At 44.6% G+C, this 20,440-nt stretch overlaps 1 protein-coding gene across 1 annotated transcript; it reads left to right on the top strand.

The window, feature by feature from the left end:
• Positions 1-940: 940 nt before the first annotated feature.
• On the top strand, positions 941-19,045 carry LOC135544631 (secretory carrier-associated membrane protein 1-like). The gene is made up of 9 exons (XM_064972387.1): positions 941-1,164; positions 10,187-10,264; positions 12,247-12,354; positions 13,173-13,284; positions 13,419-13,547; positions 14,478-14,637; positions 14,751-14,852; positions 15,002-15,119; positions 15,442-19,045. The coding sequence occupies exons 1-9, from the start codon at positions 1,108-1,110 to the stop codon at positions 15,589-15,591; spliced, it is 1,014 nt and encodes a 337-aa protein (XP_064828459.1). The 5' UTR covers positions 941-1,107; the 3' UTR covers positions 15,592-19,045.
• The last annotated feature ends 1,395 nt before the right edge of the window (positions 19,046-20,440 follow it).

Raw genomic sequence — 20,440 nt, 5'->3', positions numbered from 1 at the left:
TTGACGAAAGTGCACATTTTAAAGTGGCTTTTTGTCCCCTTCACAAGGTGCACCTGTGTAATGATCATGCTGTTTAATCAGCTTCTTGATATGCCACACTTGTCAGGTGGAAAGATTATCTTGGCAAAGGAGAAATGTTCATTAATAGGGATGTCAACAAATTTGTGAGAAATAAGCTTTTTGTGCATATGGAAAATGGGGGAAAATTTCAGCTCATGAAACATGGAACTAACACTTTTATATTTTTGTTCCATGTATGTAATGAAGAATTGATCAAAATACAGAAGTACAATTAATGGGCAAGCAATTCACAAAATGAACGTGAAAAAGTGTCAGGGCTCTGTGCTGGCCAGTCAAGTTCTTCCAAACCGATCTGAACAAACCATTAACTTGTTTCTGTATGGACCTTGTTTTGTGCATGTCATGTTGAAACTGGAAAGGGCCTTCCTCAAACTGCTGCCACAAAGTTGAAAGCACGGAATCGCCTAGAATGTATGCTGTAGCGTTAAGATGTCCCTTCACTGGAATTAAGGGGCCTAACCCGAACCATGAAAAAACAGCCCCAGTTGAAAGTCACTGAGCTCTTCATTAAGGCCATTCTACTGTCAATGTTTGTCTGTGGAACTTACATGGCTGTGTGCTCGATTTTATACACCTGTCAGCAATGGGTGTGGCTGAAATAGCCGAATCCACTAATTTGAAGGGGTGTCCGACCTCCGAATCAAATAGGCTTTGCAAAAAATAACATGGAATGTTTATTTTGATCAAGTGGCCTGATTTCAGATGTGTCCGTGTAAACTGCATTATTAATAGGGAAATCCGTCTTCTTGCAAAGCATGTACACGAACTATTATTTTAATCTGACAATCCACAATAATTATATTATTCTGTACATGTAACCGTACTCATTGCTGTTGATCACATTTTACAGGCGCAAGCAAAGCAGACATCACTTCCGAGATCCTGCCATTTTGCTGCTGATGCTCAAAGGAAGCCGCGTCCAGACTAGCTGGTGCTGGCTGCAGCCATTGTTTTGAAGTACAGCTCATTATTTTTTTTAACGAGACTAAATCAGTTTTTAACAATTGAAGACGTCATCAAAGTAGAATGTCAGATTTCGACCACAACCCGTTCGCGGACCCTGAATTCAATAACCCTTTTCAGGTAAGTGAAATAGCTAACTCGCCGGTATGCCATTTGGCTATGCTAATTTGTTAGCCTGCTAATGTCAGTTATGTTTAATTAAATTTAGCTCGCTTTCTAGCGATGACAGTGTCGAGTCGTTTCCTTTGGCATGACAGCAGTTACGCCATCATTAGTCTAAACAGTTGCTTTTGCATTTAAAACGAGAGTTTTTATTGAGCAGATGCAGGTAGATCCCTCCCGGTTTCGTTTGCTTCGAAACGTTTTGTAACATAAGCTGCGTAATGAATAACTTACGCCCCAGCTAATTAGCTAACGTTCATTATAAACGGGGTGGTTCGAGCCCTGAATGCTGATTTGCTGACAGTCATGGTATATCCGTAGACCACGGGTATGACGACAAGTATTTTTACTGCTCTAATTAAGTTGGAAACCAGTTTATGATAGCAATAGCAACCTCGGAGTTGGCGGTATATGGCCAATATACCACACCCCCTCGTGCCTTATTGCTTAACTGTAGCACTTGCTAACAAACGTTTAACCTCCGCAAGTCGTTACTTTAAACAAAGAGAACGTTGTATCAAGCAATTTATTTACAAACTATAGCTAACTAGCAACCAAGCTAGATGATGATGATGATGTCGCTCATTGCCATTCAATTGTGGAGTTATCACTTTGTCCTGTTCAGCCAGGCATCATTTTTCTAGTTGCTACTTCTAGCAAACGTTAGCTATTTTAGGACTTGTCACCCATCTGTTGTTGGGGTGCGTCTTGACACCTGAAGTGTTTTAACATCTGATAGTTATTTAACTAGGTAGACAGAGGCAGCGTATAGGGTCTGACATTACTCACACAAAGGTAACGTTAACTGTTGCCTCATCTCTTGATGATTTTTTCACTAATGTTTACATGTGAGTTTTTCAATTTAAGGACAACTCGTTGAGGTTGGTAGGCAGCTAGCCCAGGGCCTACATGATGAGACTTCATCAGACCCGAATTGTTGCTTGTAGTGGACTGTGTGGCACTGACAAATTGTATAGTTATGGGGCAACAATGTAGCTTTATACATGTCCAAAATACACCCATTCCCAACTGACTCAATGCAGGTTAATCTTCAAAATCAAATTTTGTCACATGTTTTGTGAACAGGTGTAGACTAACAGTGGAATTTTTACTTACGGGCCCTTCCCATCAATGCATGGAGAAGAAAAATAGATAAAATAACACAATTATTACACATTGAGTAAATATAACTTGGCTATAAACACTGTGTACCAGTACTGAGTTGATGTGCAGGGGTACAAGGTAAATGAGGTAGATATGTGCATATGGGTAGGGATAAAGTGACTGGGCAAGAGGATAGATAATAAACAGTAACAGTATTGTATGTGATGAGTCAAAAGATATAGCTCGTGGCTGGGTTTCCCTTTGTAATACGTGAAAGTTTACTACATCTGAAGAGCACCAGAGCCCGTGTAGGATGCGTTCTTGGTCCTGTATTGACGCTTTGCATGTTTGTCGGAGGGCGTAGCTGGATTTCTTATAAGCATCTGGATTAGTGTCCAGCTCCTTGAAAGCCGAAGCTCTAGCCGTTAGTTCAGTACGGATGTTGTAATCCATGGCTTCTGGTTGGGATATGTACGTACGGTCATTGCGGGGATGATGTCGACGATGCACTTATTAATGTTGCCGGTGACTGATGTGGTAAACTGCTCAATGCCATCAGATGAATCCCAGAACATATTCCAGTCTGTGCTACTGAAACAGTCCTGTAGCTTAGCATCTGCTTCATCGGACCACTTCCGTATTGAGCGCGTCACTGGTACTTCCTGTTTTGAGTTTTTGAATATAAGCAAGAGTAAGAGTTATGGTCAGATTTGCCAAATGGTGGGCGAGGGAAAGCTTTGTATGCATGTCTGTGTTTGGGTCTAGAGTTTTTTTCACCTCTAGTTTCACAGGTGACATGCGAGTAGAAATGAGGTAAAACGGATTTAAATTTTCCTGCGTTAAAGTCACTGGCCACTAGGAGCGCTGCACCTTGGTGAGTGTTTTCTTGGTCGCTTGTGACCCTGTACAGCTTGTTGAGTGCGGCCTCAGTGCCAGCATCGGTTTGTGGTAGTAAATAGACTGCTACGAAAAATGATAACTTTCTTGGTAAGTAGTATGGTCTATAGCTTATCATGAGGTATTCTAACTCAGGCATGCAGAACCTCGAGACTTCCTTAATATTAGAGTTCACTCACAATGTGGCCTGACCTGGGTCCCCGACGCCACCGTTCTGTCCTGCCGATTTATATAGACAAACCAGCTAGATTAATATGTACCATGTTCATTTACCCTGTATACAAGGCTACAGATTGTGCTCGGACTTCTAATCTTCATGCTATGGCAACGTGTGTGTGATTTATTTGAAATAAACAATCCAAGGGATTTGAAGAGCGGGTGAATGGAAGCATTGCGGGGAGGGGGGGCTTTTGTTGTCAGTGGTTCTGGGAATGATAATCCCACTCTTTGGGACATCCATCGTTCCAGCTGTTGTCTTGGAATCCAGGACAGGTCACATTGTGATTGACAGATGAAATACTCTATTCCAGTCTCAGCCATTTCTTCAAAACAACATGGATGCCTACAGTCATTTGATGTTCTGTTATGTCACATCATTTTCTGTGATCCCACTACATTTTCTTTCCAGGAAATCACGCTTTGATACCGGCTGCTGTGGCGGTTGTAAGATGACATGTTGCCTTGCTTTCATTATGAAAATGGTATTACTTAGATGTGTCTTTTTGTAGACGGTGGCTCACCAGGGAGAAACGGTCTTTGATCCTCATAAGCACAGCTCATTCCATTTGCTGTGTGTTGTTTAGGCTAGGCTACTTTCCTGGCTCGTTGGTGTTCCCTGTTTTAGACAGAAGCTTCTTCCTTCCTTTATTTCTCTTTATCCTTCATCCCTTTCTTGCTCTGTCTCTCTCTCTATATCAATTAAATTATAGTTCACTCACTGCAAGGTTGCTCGCTGGCTCTCGCCCTCTGACATGCACACTTTTGCCCTTTCTGGTCCTTTAATCATTGCTCTGTCACTCCAGGAAGCTGCAGAGTTGCCCTCTGGGAAAATGGGTCCCCTCCTCCTTGCTGTTTGGAGGATGTGGCTCGGTCTGTAGGTTGATGCTTATGTGTAAGGAGTATCGATAATTGATCGTAAGCATGGGTTTTATTGTTCGTGAAGGAATGAATGGTGCACTTCCCACAGCTAGCCTAACTGTGCTGTATAGAAATGTGTGTGTGTGTGTAACTCGACACTAGAGCTGCCGCTGACCACCGCACCACGTAAACTGTCAATTATTTATCGGGCTATACACGATTAGTCCCTCTCTGTTACGTCTGTACTGCTGCAGGTCTCCGGGAATCCTACGTGTGTGTGTGTGTGAACAAACAAGATTGGTCAGATTTTAGGACCGTTAGTTTTCAGAGCTTGAAGGCTGTCGTGTAACCATCTCAAGTCGTTTAGTCTGTTAGTTACTTCAGTCTCTTGGTAAAAGGACATGGGTGTCTGCATGTCTGCCTAGTGGGTTGCTGTCCTGTTGTTTTTTTTGGTTCCTCCCTATCACTTCATGGATCAATAAATTACAGAGTGCACAGCACACCTAGTTTATCTGAAAGTGATTGAAAGGCTTGAAAACCAGCAGGCACTGCAGTCCTCAATGACCAGATCTGTGTATCCCCTGTATTAGGCCTAACCTATCAGGGGGAAGAAAAGAAAAATATGTATGAATGAGCCCTATAAAATCTGCAATGTGGACGGGATCACGGAATCCAGGCATTCAACAATATTCCAGAATTTATTAGTAGGAAATCAACGAAATGTATTGAAGTTATTAGAAAATGAATATGCCCAAGATTATCATAAGACATTAACAAAAACGCATCAGTGAATCGTATTTTCCTGAATCTTTCTGACGATGCAACGCAGGAATGCCCATGTCTGTGTGTGAGCGATTGTCTACCACTTTGTGTAACCTAGCCGTTAGCGATGACGCTAATAATGATAAGCATCTTCCGGTAGTTGGAAAGGCTTACCCAAATACCTTCTAAATTAAATGTTACCCACAAAGTAGCCTATGCCGACCTGGTATCATGATTATTTTCATAAATCCAGTGGCAATTTGTTTAGCAAACTGCTACATATGTGCTACACAAACACTGCTAAGTGCTAACCAAACAAGTCTCTTGCTGGTGCTCATGTGAATTGAAGGGTATCTACACCCGAAAATGTATAACGTTTTTTTCCACCAGACCTCAAACTTGGTCTCCTGATGTGGTTTAAGCATTTTTGGGACTTAAAACATCCAACTCTCGTTTTTCTTGTGTGATTTATGAGAGCGAAAACCTGAAAAAAAAAGTCACTTTTTTTGTTTGTTTGTTAGGGCCCTAGTTATGGCATTGTTAGTTGAGTCCCGGTTTCAGCCTTGCGGCCAGAAGCCTAATGATTCATGCCTTGCAACTCTGGGCTCTCTTCAATAGTTAATGAAATCATATGGTGCTGTCATGGCGACAGCTGGTGCTTAGTGTTACATGAGCTGCTTTCCCTTGACTTACTTTCTGCTCCTTCCTGGTCGTCTCTTATCAAATCAATTGCGTTCATAAAACCAACGGGACATTCAGTACTGTTGTGGAGGGAGAGAACTTGTAGGCCTATCTAACACAGACACGCATGTTTGTCACTGTTGTTGCTTTCCCCTCTCGAACAATAGGCATACTAACAGCTTCTAGTGGAGGCCCCTCCTTTTATCTCTAATATTAACAGAGTTTTGTTGTGTTCACATAAATCCAACAGGTAGGCCTAGATCATTATTGGCCCAATCTATATTGTAATGTAGCCTGTGAACAGCAGTCGCCTATCCTGTAGTTGTGTAGTTCCGTGGGGTGTACCGAGCTTGTACGTGAGCACTGTCAATCTGGCTGTGCATGAGGACCATATTAAAGATGTATCACGATGCACTCTGAAGTATTGATGACATACATGCCTGTCCTCGGGACAAGGCACAGCCTGCCTCCTGTTACACACAGATATGATACTCTCAGTCAGAACAGAACCTCACAGCCAAGGAGAGAGGAGAAGGGTTGGACTGGGACGGACTGACCGATACTGGAGCGTACTGGCTGTAACTGGACTATACTGGTCTATACGGTCTATACTGGAGTTATTGGACAGGGCTGCACTGAACTGAAGTACCATCTGAATTGATGCTGAATGCGTGAACTTGTCATGGTGAGCTAGCCACTTGCACCCTACACACACACACACACACACACACACACACGTATCCATGTGCACAGTACCGCACACAAGGATGATGGGGCTCCACCACTGCAAGCCCTACTTTATTCTCTGTTTCAGAGAGAATGACATCACACACCTGTAGACACCTTTAAACAATGCGGCAGTCCCGGGAGGTGCACCTATGGGGCTATACTTTCAAATAGCTTACTCGTAGCCTCCCGGATTCACACGGGAGTGGCCTATGAAACTGAAATTTGAACTCGCCGATACCAACCTAGAATCTGCATAGCTTGACTAAAGGTTGATTTTAAATAAAACAATTAGCCTAGACTGTGTCGGTGTCTGCACTACAGTACAGCATGCCAGCACACCGAGTCCTTCGTCTTAGCAGAGGAAAGTGTTCTCGAACTCGTGGGCTCTGCCCTATTTATAGCTGTCTGTGTGGTGGTGAAAATGATTGGAGTCATCTCGTCTTTGCCAGTTTCAGGGTATTAGGGCCTAATAAAATCCACGAAGCAGAGAACGCGGGCGGAATCACGGAATCCAGACATTAAAACGCATTTGAACAACATTAAGAAATGTATTGCACTTAGTAGGAAAACAACTAGATGTTTTGAACTGATTAGAAAATGTGTTAATATGGCCGAGATTACCATAAGACATGAACAAAATGCATCAGCGATTCATCATTTCCTTCAACTCTGTAACGCAGGAAAGCCTCTGTCTGTGTGCGTGTTTGTCTATCACGGTGTAGCCATTAGCGATAATCAAACCAAACGGTATTTGTCACATGCGCCGAATACAACAGCTCGACCTTAGAGTGAGAAGCTTACTTACTAGCCCTTAACCAACAATGCTATAAGACATTAAGAAAAACGTGTTAGGTATTTAAAAAAAATACAAGTAACATTTTTTTTTTCTTTTTTTCACCTTTATTTAACCAGGTAGGCTAGTTGAGAACAAGTTCTCATTTGCAACTGCGACCTGGCCAAGATAAAGCATAGCAGTGTGAACAGACAACACAGAGTTACACATGGAGTAAACAATTAACAAGTCAATAACACAGTAGAAAAAAAAGGGGAGTCTATATACATTGTGTACAAAAGGCATGAGGAGGTAGGTGAATAATTATAATTTTGCAGATTAACACTGGAGTGATAAATGATCAGATGGTCATGTACAGGTAGAGATACTGATGTGCAAAAGAGCAGAAAAGTAAATAAATAAAAACAGTATGGGGATGAGGTAGGTGAAAATGGGTGGGCTATTTACCAATAGACTATGTACTGCTGCAGCGATCGTTTAGCTGCTCAGATAGCACATGTTTGAAGTTGGTGAGGGAGATAAAAGTCTCCAACTTCAGGGATTTTAGCAATTCGTTCCAGTCACAGGCAGCAGAGTACTGGAACGAAAGGCGGCCAAATGAGGTGTTGGCTTTAGGGATGATCAGTGAGATACACCTGCTGGAGCGCGTGCTACGGATGGGTGTTGCCATCGTGACCAGTGAACTGAGATAAGGCGGAGCTTTACCTAGCATGGACTTGTAGATGACCTGGAGCCAGTGGGTCTGGCGACGAATATGTAGCGAGGGCCAGCCGACTAGAGCATACAAGTCGCAGTGGTGGGTGGTATAAGGTGCTTTAGTGACAAAGCGGATGGCACTGTTTTTTAACTGCATCCAGTTTGCTGAGTAGAGTGTTGGAAGCAATTTTGTAGATGACATCGCCGAAGTCGAGGATCGGTAGGATAGTCAGTTTTACTAGGGTAAGTTTGGCGGCGTGAGTGAAGGAGGCTTTGTTGCGGAATCGAAAGCCGACTCTTGATTTGATTTTCGATTGGAGATGTTTGATATGAGTCTGGAAGGAGAGTTTACAGTCTAGCCAGACACCTAGGTACTTATAGATGTCCACATATTCAAGGTCGGAACCATCCAGGGTGGTGATGCTCGTCGGGCATGCGGGTGCAGGCAGCGATCGGTTGAAAAGCATGCATTTGGTTTTACTAGCGTTTAAGAGCAGTTGGAGGCCACGGAAGGAGTGTTGTATGGCATTGAAGCTCGTTTGGAGGTTAGATAGCACAGTGTCCAAGGACGAGCCGGAAGTATATAGAATGGTGTTAAACAGCAGCAGTAAAATAACAATAGCAATAGTGAGGCTATATACAGGGGTACCAGTACAGAGTGAATTTGTGGGTGCACGGTTTCGTCGAGGTAATTGTACATATAGGTAGAGTTAAAATGACGATGCATAGATTTATAAACAGAGAGTACCAGCATTGTAAAAGAGGGGCCCTTTGATTCAGGAGTCTTATGGCTTGGGGGTAGAAGCTGTTAAGAAGCCTTTTGGACCTCGACTTCGCGCTTCGGTGCCACTTGCTGTGCGATAGCAGAGAGAACAGTCTATGACTAGTGGCTGGAGTCTGACAATTTTTAGGACCTTCCTCTGACACCGCCTGGTATAGAGTTCCTGGATGGAAGTAAGCTTGGCCCAGGGATGTACTGGCTTTTACGCACTGCCCTCTGTAGTGCCTTGCGGTCAGAGGCCGAGCAGTTGCCATACCAGGCAGTGATGAAACCAGTCAGGATGCTCTCGGTGGTGCAGCTGTAGAACCTTTTGAGTATCTGAGGACCCATGCCAAATATTTTCAGTCTCCTGAGGGGGAATAGGCTTTGTTGTGCCCCTTCACGACTCTCATGGTGTGCTTGGACTATGTTAGTTTGGTGATGTGGACACCAAGGAACTTGAAGCTCTCAACCTGCTCCACTGCAGCCCTGTCGACGAGAATGGGGGCGTGCTCCGTCTTCCTGTAGTCCACAATCATCTCCTTTTGTCTTGATCACGTTGAGGGAGAGGTTGTCCTGGCACCACACGGCCAGGTCTCTGACCTCCCTAAAGGATGCTAATAATGTTAAGTCTTCTGATAGGTGGAAAAGCTTTCCCAAAAACATTCTCAATGAAATGTTAACTGCAAAGTATGCCTACCTGATATCATGATTATTTGCGTCAATACATTGGCGATATGTTTAGCAAATTGCAATTGCATGTGTGCTACAGAAATGCCCCGAACCAAATGGAGTCTCTTTTGGTGCTCAGTTCAGCTTCTTTTTTTTTCTCCAGATCTTAAACTTGGTTTAAACATTGTGGATGTTTTGAAAGAAAAAAAAAATCTGATGTTATAAAAAAACAATACAAAAGTTGCTTTTGAAAGGGAAAACCTGAAAAAACAGACCTTGGAAAACAGAATTCAGGGAAAAAAACACAACTAGGCAAAAAAAAAAAATATATATATTTATTTTATCGGGCCCTAGATTATAGACCGTGAAGGTCAGCCTGCTGTTAGGGTCTTTTTGTCTGTATTCTCTTCTTCAGGTGAAAAGTACTTGTCTGTCTTGTTGGCCGTTGAAAACCAGAGGCCGGGTTAGGCAAATGATTCTCGTGGTGGTGCTGCCCTTGAGTTTTGTTGCGCTTGATTCGTAAGCAGACGTCATAGAATGGGTTGAAAGAACTTGCTATATGCATGTAGGCTAGACTAGCATTCACTACAGATCCGTTCAGGTCACACTGGACTGGCTTCCGAGTTCGTTCATCACCGCGGCAACGCAGCATATAGGCTAGTCAAGTTGAGGGTCTATTATTTCGACTTGGGTGACTACATGGGGAGGGTAGCCTGTTGACGTACTCCCTCAAGGCTCCTCATCCATTCTGTAGAACGGTGTGTCATATGTAATGAAGAGTGAGTTTCTCTCGTTCCCTCTCCTCGCAGGATCCGTCGGTGACCCAAGTAACACAGAATGCTCCTCCAGGGTTGGAAGAGTACAACCCCTTCACAGATGCCAAGCCGGTGAGTACAGTGTAGTCCTATCTGACGTGTGTGTGTGTATATAGGATACTGTAAAACCTCACATGCGACTCGTAACTGGCCTACTAAAATGTGTATCTGACTCCATAAAGATAATTTTAGCAATATGGAAGAACGCTGGGGTCGCGTTACTGTAACGGAACGCTGGGGTCGCGTTACTGTAACGGAACGCTGGGGTCGCGTTACTGTAACGGAACGCTGGGGTCGCATTACTGTAACGGAACGCTGGGGTCGCGTTACTGTAACGGAACGCTGGGGTCGCGTTACTGTAACGGAACGCTGGGGTCACGTTACTGTAACGGAACGCTGGGGTCGTTACTGTAACGGAACGCTGGGGTCGCTTTACTGTAACGGAACGCTGGGGTCGCGTTACTGTAACGGAACGCTGGGGTCGCGTTACTGTAACGGAACGCTGGGGTCGCTTTACTGTAACGGAACGCTGGGGTCGCTTTACTGTAACGGAACGCTGGGGTCGCTGTTACAGTAACGGAACGCTGGGGTCGCGTTACAGTAATGGGAAAAATGTCTGAGAATGGAATTCTAAATATAAGTGTATTTAATTACTTTGCTAAATGAATGGATTCACATACAAGTCATAAAGCTTAAGTTGCAAATGATTACAAGGCATTATTCTAAGCATGATCAGAGAACAAATGAGAGGGACGACTGTAACCGAAGGGTTACTGGATTGAATCCCCGAGCTGACAAGGTAAAAATCTGTTAACCCACTGTTCCCCGGTAGGCCGTCATTGTAAATAAGAATTTGTTCTTAACTGTCCTGCCTAGTTAATAAAATTTTGCTCATGGGAGAGACAGGGATCTCACCACAGCAAGTCAGGAACACGTAATAGAAAGAACAATGAATCAAAGACCCTTTTTATAAGCATTTGAGTTGTTTGGATTCAATCTGAGTTGTTGACCAATAGCATTACTGTAAAGTTAACCTCCAATCAGATATCAGACCTACAGGCTGTAACCTCTGCTTCTCAGAAGTGAGACAATGGGGGTTGGTGAGATCAACACAGTGGAAAATCCTGCATACAGTTGATAAGTCACTTCGAGGGCTGCCCTACAACTGCATAGTGTGAGAGGAGAGGTGGTGAGTAGGTGTGAGAGACACCATTGATGAGAGCAGTCTATGTACAGACTCAGTCAGCATACCCTTGCTATTGAGAAAGGCCGCCGTAGGCAGACCTGGCTCTCAAGAGAAGACGCGCTATATGCACACTGCCCACAAAATAAGGTGGAAACTGAGCTGCACTTCATAACCTCCTACCAAATGTTTGACCATATTAGAGAGACATATTTCCCTCAGATTATGTAGATCCACAAAGAATTTAAAAAACAAACCTGATTTTGATAAACTCCCATATGTACCGGGTGAAATACCACAGTGTGCCATCACAGCAGCAACCAGTGAAGAACAAACAAATAAATATAACCCATTCATGCTTATTAACTTTCCCTTTTTGTACTCTAACCATTTGTACAACACTGTGTGTATATAGACATATTATGACATTTGTAATGTCTTTATTCTTGTGGAACTTTTGTGAGTTCAATGTTTACTGTTCATTTTTAATGTTTATTTCACTTTTGTATATAATCTACCTCCCTTACTTTGGCAATGTGAACATATGTTTGCCATGCCAATAAAGCCCCTTGAATTGAGAGCGAAACAGAAGCACCGATAAGGACCGACGGTGACGTTGTACCAGATGACAGGTGTTAATTCTGTTTTTTTTTCGTCCCTCCTCAAAAGCTTCTGTTCTGGAAGAACGGTTGAAGATGCTGATTCTGGACGGTGTCTGCTTCGCTGTTCACACCCTATTTCCCCCTTTAGTACACTACATTGTCTTGCCCCAAGCTACACTTGTTTGCTTGTACTACATAGGGAATAGGGTACCGTTTGAGACATAGCTACATTTTAACAATCCCACGCTGGCTATTTTTGTACCTCCCAGGTCCACCCTGGCCCAGCGCCTAAATTGCCGCCCCCCCCCACCACCACCAACACACAACCAGCCATCATGAAGCCTACTGAAGAACCTCCTGCATACTCGCAGTCACAGGTACACGCGACCTCACATCCTGTTCTACCCTTTCACTCCGTGCTATTCCACCCCTCTGAAGAAAGAGGGCTCAATGTAGCGTTGCATTTCCGTAGAAACACCATGCACGCACATACACACACACACACCATGCTCTGGTGGGTTTGTCAGCAGGCTCTCCCCACAGAGCGTGGCGTGCTCTAATAAAAGATGTTTGTGACAGCGTGGAGATGCTTCTAAGCCACAGAGACGCTTCATAAACATGAATGTGGGCTCTACGCCTCGGCTTTCTGAGGGACATGTGTAACTTCGTGTTTGCAGCTGAAAAGAGAGCGATAGAGAGACCTCAGCAGGCAGGTAGCACAGGAAGACCATTCCTTATTCTACTTCCTCTCTTTCTACCTCAACTGACGCATATACACACACACACACACACACCGGTTATATCAGGATGCTGCGACCGAGATCAGATATACAGCTTAAGATGACGTCGTCACAAACCTGGGACCGGCGCTGTTGCTAACTACCAGCGCCGCTGAGAGCTAGCATTAGTTCCATTGTTGCAAAGAGATATGGGATATTAGAATCAGTAGTAGAATCATTAGTAGACGACTACTGGGACTGTGCTGTGTGCTGATACATTAGTCTGCCAAACACACACACATTACTAAAACAAAAAGTCAGCTGCCTCAATGTCAGTTTCAAGTTGACTTGAAGTTCAATGTTTTCAGTCAAATCCAACTTGTCAGCCATGGGGAGTGTGATCTAGCCTGGATAACATCTCTCTGTACTGTATATCGCTTGTTGGTTTAGTGTAATGTTTGTGTGTGTGTGTGTAGGAGCAGGCGTGGGCGGCTACAGAGCTGCTGAGGAGACAGGAAGAGCTGGAGAGGAAGGCCGCCGAGCTTGACCGCCGCGAGAGAGAGATGCAATCGCTCAGCACATCAGGAGGTTGGCACCAACCTTCACACAACATTCAACCAATGGTCTTGAGCGCAAACTACCTAGAAGCTTTGTCAGGCCCAAACCTTCACGCAATGTTTGGCAGAATAATTCAAGCGTTGCTCCCTTTCTCTCTGGCTCAGGTAGGAAAAACAACTGGCCTCCTCTCCCAGAGAAGTTCCCCGTGGGCCCCTGTTTCTACCACGACATCACTGTGGACATCCCTGTGGAGTTCCAGAAGACTGTCAAGATCATGTACTACATCTGGATGTGTGAGTGACCTCTGCCCTCTTGTCAAGTCATCTGCCCCCCCCCCCCCACCCGCTCAGTGCTTGTGACGTCGGAAAACGGACACTAGTTTGGTAAATGTAGAATTCTTTAGAATTGTTCTTTCAATATGCCTAAACCTCTGTCTGAGTTTTGTCGTCAGCTTCGGGAAAAAACTTATCTCCATTTTTTATTTTATGTATATATTATATATCTATATATATCTATATATATATTTTTTTTGCTTGACAGCCAGTCTGTTAAATATGAAAAGGCCATTGAGCGGGATTATAAAGGAAATGTATTAGACATGGGCCAATAGCACAGCTTGGAATTCCATCACACATGGTTTGGTCATGTGGTTTGTTATGTGACCAGGTGACTGGTGGGGGGCACGGGGAGTTTCAACCTGTCTTGACGCCGTGCCTTCTTTCTCTCTGATCTCTCACTCGTCCTCGCTCTACCCTCTTTGTGGCTCTCACCCCCCCCCCCCCCCCACTCTCCTCTACCTGCACGTTATGTATTTTCTCTCACCCAGAGTGTTAGATGCCTCAGTATGGTGCAGAGTCCTGCCGCTGTAGCTATATGCTAAAGTGCCTGTAGACTGCAGCGCACCAGACTCTCCACAGTGCCCAGAGGCCTGCCGTTGTTATAGCCCCAGGGTAGAGTTCTGCTCAGTGTGTGAACTATTTAATTGCACCACCAGGCTCGCGTTACTTGGCAGGACCCTGACGTAGCCTATCAGGGCCTCCCTTTCAGATAGAGATGGAATGGGATGCGGCAAAGGACCTGTACCAAACACTCTCTCTCCCTTTCACATAGAAATGTAACTGAGAGAGCTGATGCACATCTCTATTCTACACAACGGGCATTTCTATCTGCAACGTTTTAATTTAAACTGATCAGAGGTATTGTGTTTGTCCCCTCCCCTCAAGTCCACACAGGGACGTTGTTCGCCAACATGTTTGGCTGTCTGGCCTGGTTCTGTGTGGATGCGACCAGGGGAGTGGACTTTGGTCTGGCCATGCTCTGGTTCATGATCTTCACCCCCTGCTCCTTCGTCTGCTGGTACAGACCCCTCTACGGAGCTTTCAGGTGGGTGTAGAAACGAGCGCGTGCGCACAGACATACACACATGTACCCAAAATACCCACACGCACACACATTCCGATGTCGTTCATTAAACGGCGGTGTCTTCTTCTCTCCAGGAGTGACAGCTCGTTCCGTTTCTTTGTATTCTTCTTCGTGTACATCTGTCAGTTTGGCGTTCACGTGATGCAGTCCATCGGCATCTCCGGCTGGGGCGCCAGGTGAGGGCAGTCACTGTCGCAGACTTTAACAGGAAGTGACATGGCGACACGGTTCTCTGACATCACCCGGACTCTACGTTCTTCACCCTGTTTATGGCTAGAGATTCAGTACCTTGTATCCTCTCTCTGGTTGTCCTTCTCTCCAACAGCGGGTGGATCTCTGCTCTGACTGGCCTGAATAAGAGCATCCCTGTTGGCATCATCATGATCCTCATCGCTGCTCTTTTCACCGCCCTGGCTGCCATGTCGCTCATTATGTTCAAAAAGGTACCCCCCTTCACACACACACACACACACACACACACACACACACACAATCCGTCATCATAATCAATAAGGTGTGACTGCGACTCGGCTGTTCACCAGGTTTGTGAAGATTAGACTCAAAGGCATCAGAACATCCCGCACGTTCTTTGATGAAGAAACACTTGGGGTATTCATAGACCTCATTTCAATAATCTCCTCTCTCTTCGTTGCGCTCCCTCTTTCCCTCTCCCCTCCTCTGTCCCTCTTTCCCTCTCCCCTCCTCTGTCCCTCTTTCCCTCTCCCCTCCTCTGTCCCTCTTTCCCTCTCCCTCTTATCCCTCCAGGTCCATGGCATGTACCGCACCACAGGGGCCAGCTTTGAGAAGGCTCAGGCCGAGTTCGCCACGGGCGTCATGGCCAACAAGACGGTCCAGACCGCCGCTGCCACTGCCGCCTCCAACGCCGCCAGCGGAGCCTTCAAGCAACAGATCTGATTGGCCCCCGGAGCCCGCCCTATTTCTTCACTCCGTCCAATCCAGCCCCCCCGAGCTGAGCTCAAGCTTCCCTGCCCTCCCAACCTAGCTCTACTCGCATGACTAGGATGAGACCATAGAGAGAGGTAGAGGGCTCGTCTCTGTATCTGTGGCGTTGTAGTCGTCTGTGACAGCATGGGGCAGCGCCATTAAGGCTACAACCCATAAAAAAAATACCGACCCAGTTGACTACTTTTTGATTTCTTTAACCCCCTTAAGTCGATGTCCGCGCCCCCACGGAAATCTAATTAGCATTAACATAATAAGCATAATAAAATAATCCCTGTAAAAAAGTGTCAGTTTAAGCTTGGGAGATGGTGTATTGGTCTCAGTCCACCGCATGCGCCCATGCCACACTTCTGCATCTGCAGTGAAAGGTGATGGAGCTCGAGCGGCGTTTGTCCGGCCAAGAGACGTCCTGCAAATGGTTCTGCTCACAAAATCGTCCGTAGCATCCGAAAGTTTTCTAGTCCAAACCAATCTATGTAAAGATGGGACTCTCACGAACACAATGGTGTTTTGCTCTACGACACCCCCCCCCCCCACACACAAACCATCTTGGGCCTCGTCTAAGGTCGGTACAGCCGATCTGCCAACTTCTGTCTGTAGATTCTGAACAGTTTCCGAACAATACCCCTCTGTGGAAAGGCGGTCCTCTCATGATCACAAACATGTGGGTTGTTTAGCTCTAGGACGCCCACAGGACTCGTCTGAGAGGTTCCCCGGTACCAGTTTAAAACATTCATGGAAGTATATATGGAGACTGTTTAGTGCCAAAAAATAAGGGGTTTAATGCATGTAATAAAAAATAACATATTTCCTGATCTTTCTCATTTCTGATATAGAACAGACACAATAAACTTCCTTCAGATTTTTTTTTTTTTTGGGGGGGGCGACTGTTGTTCCATAAAGTGAATGATATTCAATCAGTTTGTATGGGCTAAGAGCACAAAGGCTCAACAAATTTAATAAAAAAATATACTTCAAGGGGTCTTCAAATAGCAAAGTGATCCTTGGTATGACCTCTTAAAATAATTCCATATAGCTTTGTAGAACCACCCTCCCCTGGCTTAAAATGGCAGAAGCACTCAATGGCGCTGCCCATGCTAAAATGGGCTTTTGGCCAATAGAGGCCTCTATCATTCTCTATGGATGAGACCTAGAAGGATGAGCCCAACGATGTCATAGTAGATGAAAGCAGGAAGTATACATGAGAGGCTTGTGTTTAAGTCGTTTCATTCAGTTCCGTCCAGTCCAGCAGTGCAGATCTACATCCTGTGGAATCTAGAGTTTTAGGACATCACCGTCTTATCCTTCTCGTCTCATCCACCAACCCCCGCCTCTCATCTTGCCCTGAGGGCTGTAACTCCGCTCACCCTAGTGGCTTTATTAAAACACTCCTGTCCTGTGTCTGTCTGACCCCACACCACTTAGTCATGTCACTATACAAGTGTTTGCAAACTTTCCGTGTGTGTGTTGTGTGTGTGTGTGTGTGTGTGTGTGTGTGTGCGTGCATATGAATATTAGTGCCTCTCTATATGTTAATGCCGAGGCCTATACATTGTGTACGTTCCACATCCAGTTTCTGTCACTCCCTCTGATGCAAGTCAATTCCCTTCACCAAGACTCAAATGGCTGTAGCTATCCATAAACGTACACGACTCATTTATTCACTGGATTTAACCAAGTACCATTAGAAATGTTTAACACTTAATGAAAACAAAACACTTGTTTTGAACCCTGCGCCAGTCAGGCGGATATGGCCACCAGTCAGTGGTCACCAGTCTGCCCTCTGGTGGTGAGACCTGGTAGTGTTGATGAGTGCTGCGCAGTCCAACGTTGTCACCTCGGGAATCGTCTAGACTGATTCATCTCGAGAAGCGAGTGTAAACCCATCCGTGTTCTAAACAAGGAAGTGTCTCAGAAATCAGGTTCGGTGTCTTGGATAGATTTTTTCCCCTCTCACGTTCTCTGTCTCACAGCCTTGTCGTAGTAGCTTTTTAAGTCTTGCCTTTTGATAACATATTGTGTTCTCAATAACACTTTCATAATATAAACAAAGAAGCCAGATGACAGCGACCTAAATGTCATAGCCTCTATCCTTGTCCCCTTGCTTTAGTGGTAACGTTGCACTTCACGTCGACACCGCATCACACACGCACGTATGTATACATAGCCCCCCCAAAACACGATGCTTTCAGACCTGCAAATGTATGCTAGCTGAGCTGTATGCTAACAACTGACTCCAGTGAGAGAGAGTTGGCTCATCTCTAGCCTAGGTTTTCTACCCGGGGATATATACAGTACCTCAAGTCAGTGCTCTTTACGTGCATGACCAAGCTTGCTGATCTACAGGACACTGCTCTGGTCTACGCCTCTCTGTATTATAGACGTCTATGGTTTGTGAGTGAACGGAACGGTCTTGTTTTGAAGTTAAAATGCTGTGCATTAAACTGAACCGGTCCAGTAATCCCTGTGTCTCCAAACGCTCCAAGAACAGTCGAAATCTCCCAGTAATATCACTGGTCTATGCTGCATGGATGTGTCGACGCTGACAGCCTGAGTATTCATTGTATGATTGAGTGAAAGGAGCAGTCCCCCCTCACAAGTGTTTTAGGCCTTCTGAGTTTATCTTTTTGTTCTGTGCGTCATCCTCTTAGTTGTGTGTGTGTGTGTCAGTCAAAGTGAAGTCTTAACAAGGATAACTGGCTGTTCAGTTGAATGCTATTGTGGGCAGGGCAGAGACATGTTGAGATCTTCCGTTCTCTTGCTGCAGGATACCTGTTGTGTTTTTCAGCTTTTTTTTATGCTCCTTTTTTAATATCTATATATAGATCTTCCTGTTTTCCTTTTAGACTGATAGTCAACTCCGAGGGTTGTTAGTGTCTTGAGTTTATGCCTGTGCCTGTGAAAGTGTGTGTGCCTGCGCGTGAGAAAATGTTTGTGTGCTGAGCTACGTTGTTGTTCTTCCTCTTTTGAAAATCTAAACGAATGGCACCTGAATGTTCCTGTTAATAATTTGTTGGCTTGAAAACAAATGGGGGGGGGGGGAAATGCATCAACTGCTTAATGTGAGAGTCCGTCGGTGGAATTAAGCGACGTGAACTGTGCATCTTTTGAGATGGACTGTGGCTTTAACTTGTACTTTTTGAATCAATGACACAAGTATGTAGTAGAAAACACTGAGAATGAATATGAAATTTGTCTTGCTCATTTCTGACTGGAATAAATTGAAGTTATTTAAAGAAATTGAGCAGTCTTTATGATGTTTGTATATTTTGTAAAGTTTGACGACTGGTCGGCTGGTGCCCTGAATTTCATTTTACTGTACAGAAGCTCTGTCTCTCCTTCAAGTTGCATGTTGAGTAGTTTGTTTTGTATATTGTATTAATGCTAAATAAAATCCTAAAGTCAACTCCACAGCCTCCTTTGTTCTGAATGGTGTTTGAAGCTGCACTACTAGTTGTTGACCAAAAGAGGTCAGTAGAGATCAAAGGAACTGGAGGAGAGTTCTGAACGTAGTTGATCAGCTTGTTGTGGATCATAATCCCAGAGTTTTATGGACATATTTTTTGATTGACTGATTTTAAATCAAATGTTTTGTCTTTAACAGATGACAGGTGACCTTGGGAAACAAACCACAGGATCGAGCGAGACTGGGACAGAGATTGACAAGTGCCTCAACTCCACAGAGTCGATCGCAGACTGAACCAGTATCCTCTGTATGTTAGCGACCTCTCTTAACACCCAGAAAGCTGAGTGAATCTCACTCACCAGCTCGGCAAGCGTTATAACAGAATATGATAGTTGATCACCAGATATAGAGTTTCGCTAGGCAACTATCTTCATTTGTAATCCTGTTAGGGACTGAGACTTCTAATGGATACCTGGAGAAAATCAGATGATCTCTTCAGTAAAATATATTTTTACCCGACCCTCCCAGAAACCCAAAATAATAATGAAATCACAGTGGATAGCAGAGAACCTACCGTTTTTACTCCTAGGAGAGACACTAGAGCCTTAGATATGCCGTTTTAGAAACTGTTGTTCATTTTGTAAGCATTAGAAGCCAAAGTAGCCAGAAGGTTGTGGATTTACAGACCACCACAGATGAGGGTAGAGGTGAAAAAAAAAATATCCATTATCATATACTGAATTTAAATTAGGCCCTAATCTATGGATTTCACATGACTGGGAAGATATGCATTGGTCGGTCACAGATACTTTTTAAAAATGTTTTAAAGAAGAAAGGTAGGGGTGTGTATCAGAGAACCAGTCAGTATCTGGTGTGTGTGTGTGTGACCATTTGCCTCGTTTAGCGTCGCACATTTCCTTCACATAGTTAATCCGGGCTGTTAGTTTGTGGCCTGTGGATTGTTGTCCCACTCTTCTTCAAAGTTGCTGGATATTGCAGAGAATTGGAACATGCCGTTGTACACGTCGATTCAGAGCATCCCAAACATGCTCAATGGGTGGCATGTCTGGTGAGGATGCAGGCCATGGAATTGTGTCCAGATCCTTGCGACATGGGGCAGTGCATTATCATGCTGTAACATGAGGTGATGGAGGCGGATGAATGGCACGACAATGGGGGTCAGGATCTCGTCACAGTATCTGTGCATTCAAATTGCCATCGATTTAAAATGCAATTGTGTTCATTGTACGTAGCTTATGCCTGCCCACACCGTAATCCCACAGCCACCATGGGGCACTTTGTTCACAACATTGACATTTAAAAAAAAAAATGCTCGCCCGCACAACACAATACACGTGGTCTGCGGTTATGAGGCCGGTTCGACATACTACCAAA

This window comes from Oncorhynchus masou, chromosome 8 (genome assembly GCF_036934945.1).
Source record: "Oncorhynchus masou masou isolate Uvic2021 chromosome 8, UVic_Omas_1.1, whole genome shotgun sequence".
Lineage (NCBI taxonomy): Eukaryota > Metazoa > Chordata > Actinopteri > Salmoniformes > Salmonidae > Oncorhynchus > Oncorhynchus masou.
The sequence above is the reverse complement of the archived record's forward strand: the minus strand, read 5'-3'. Positions and strand labels throughout refer to the sequence as shown.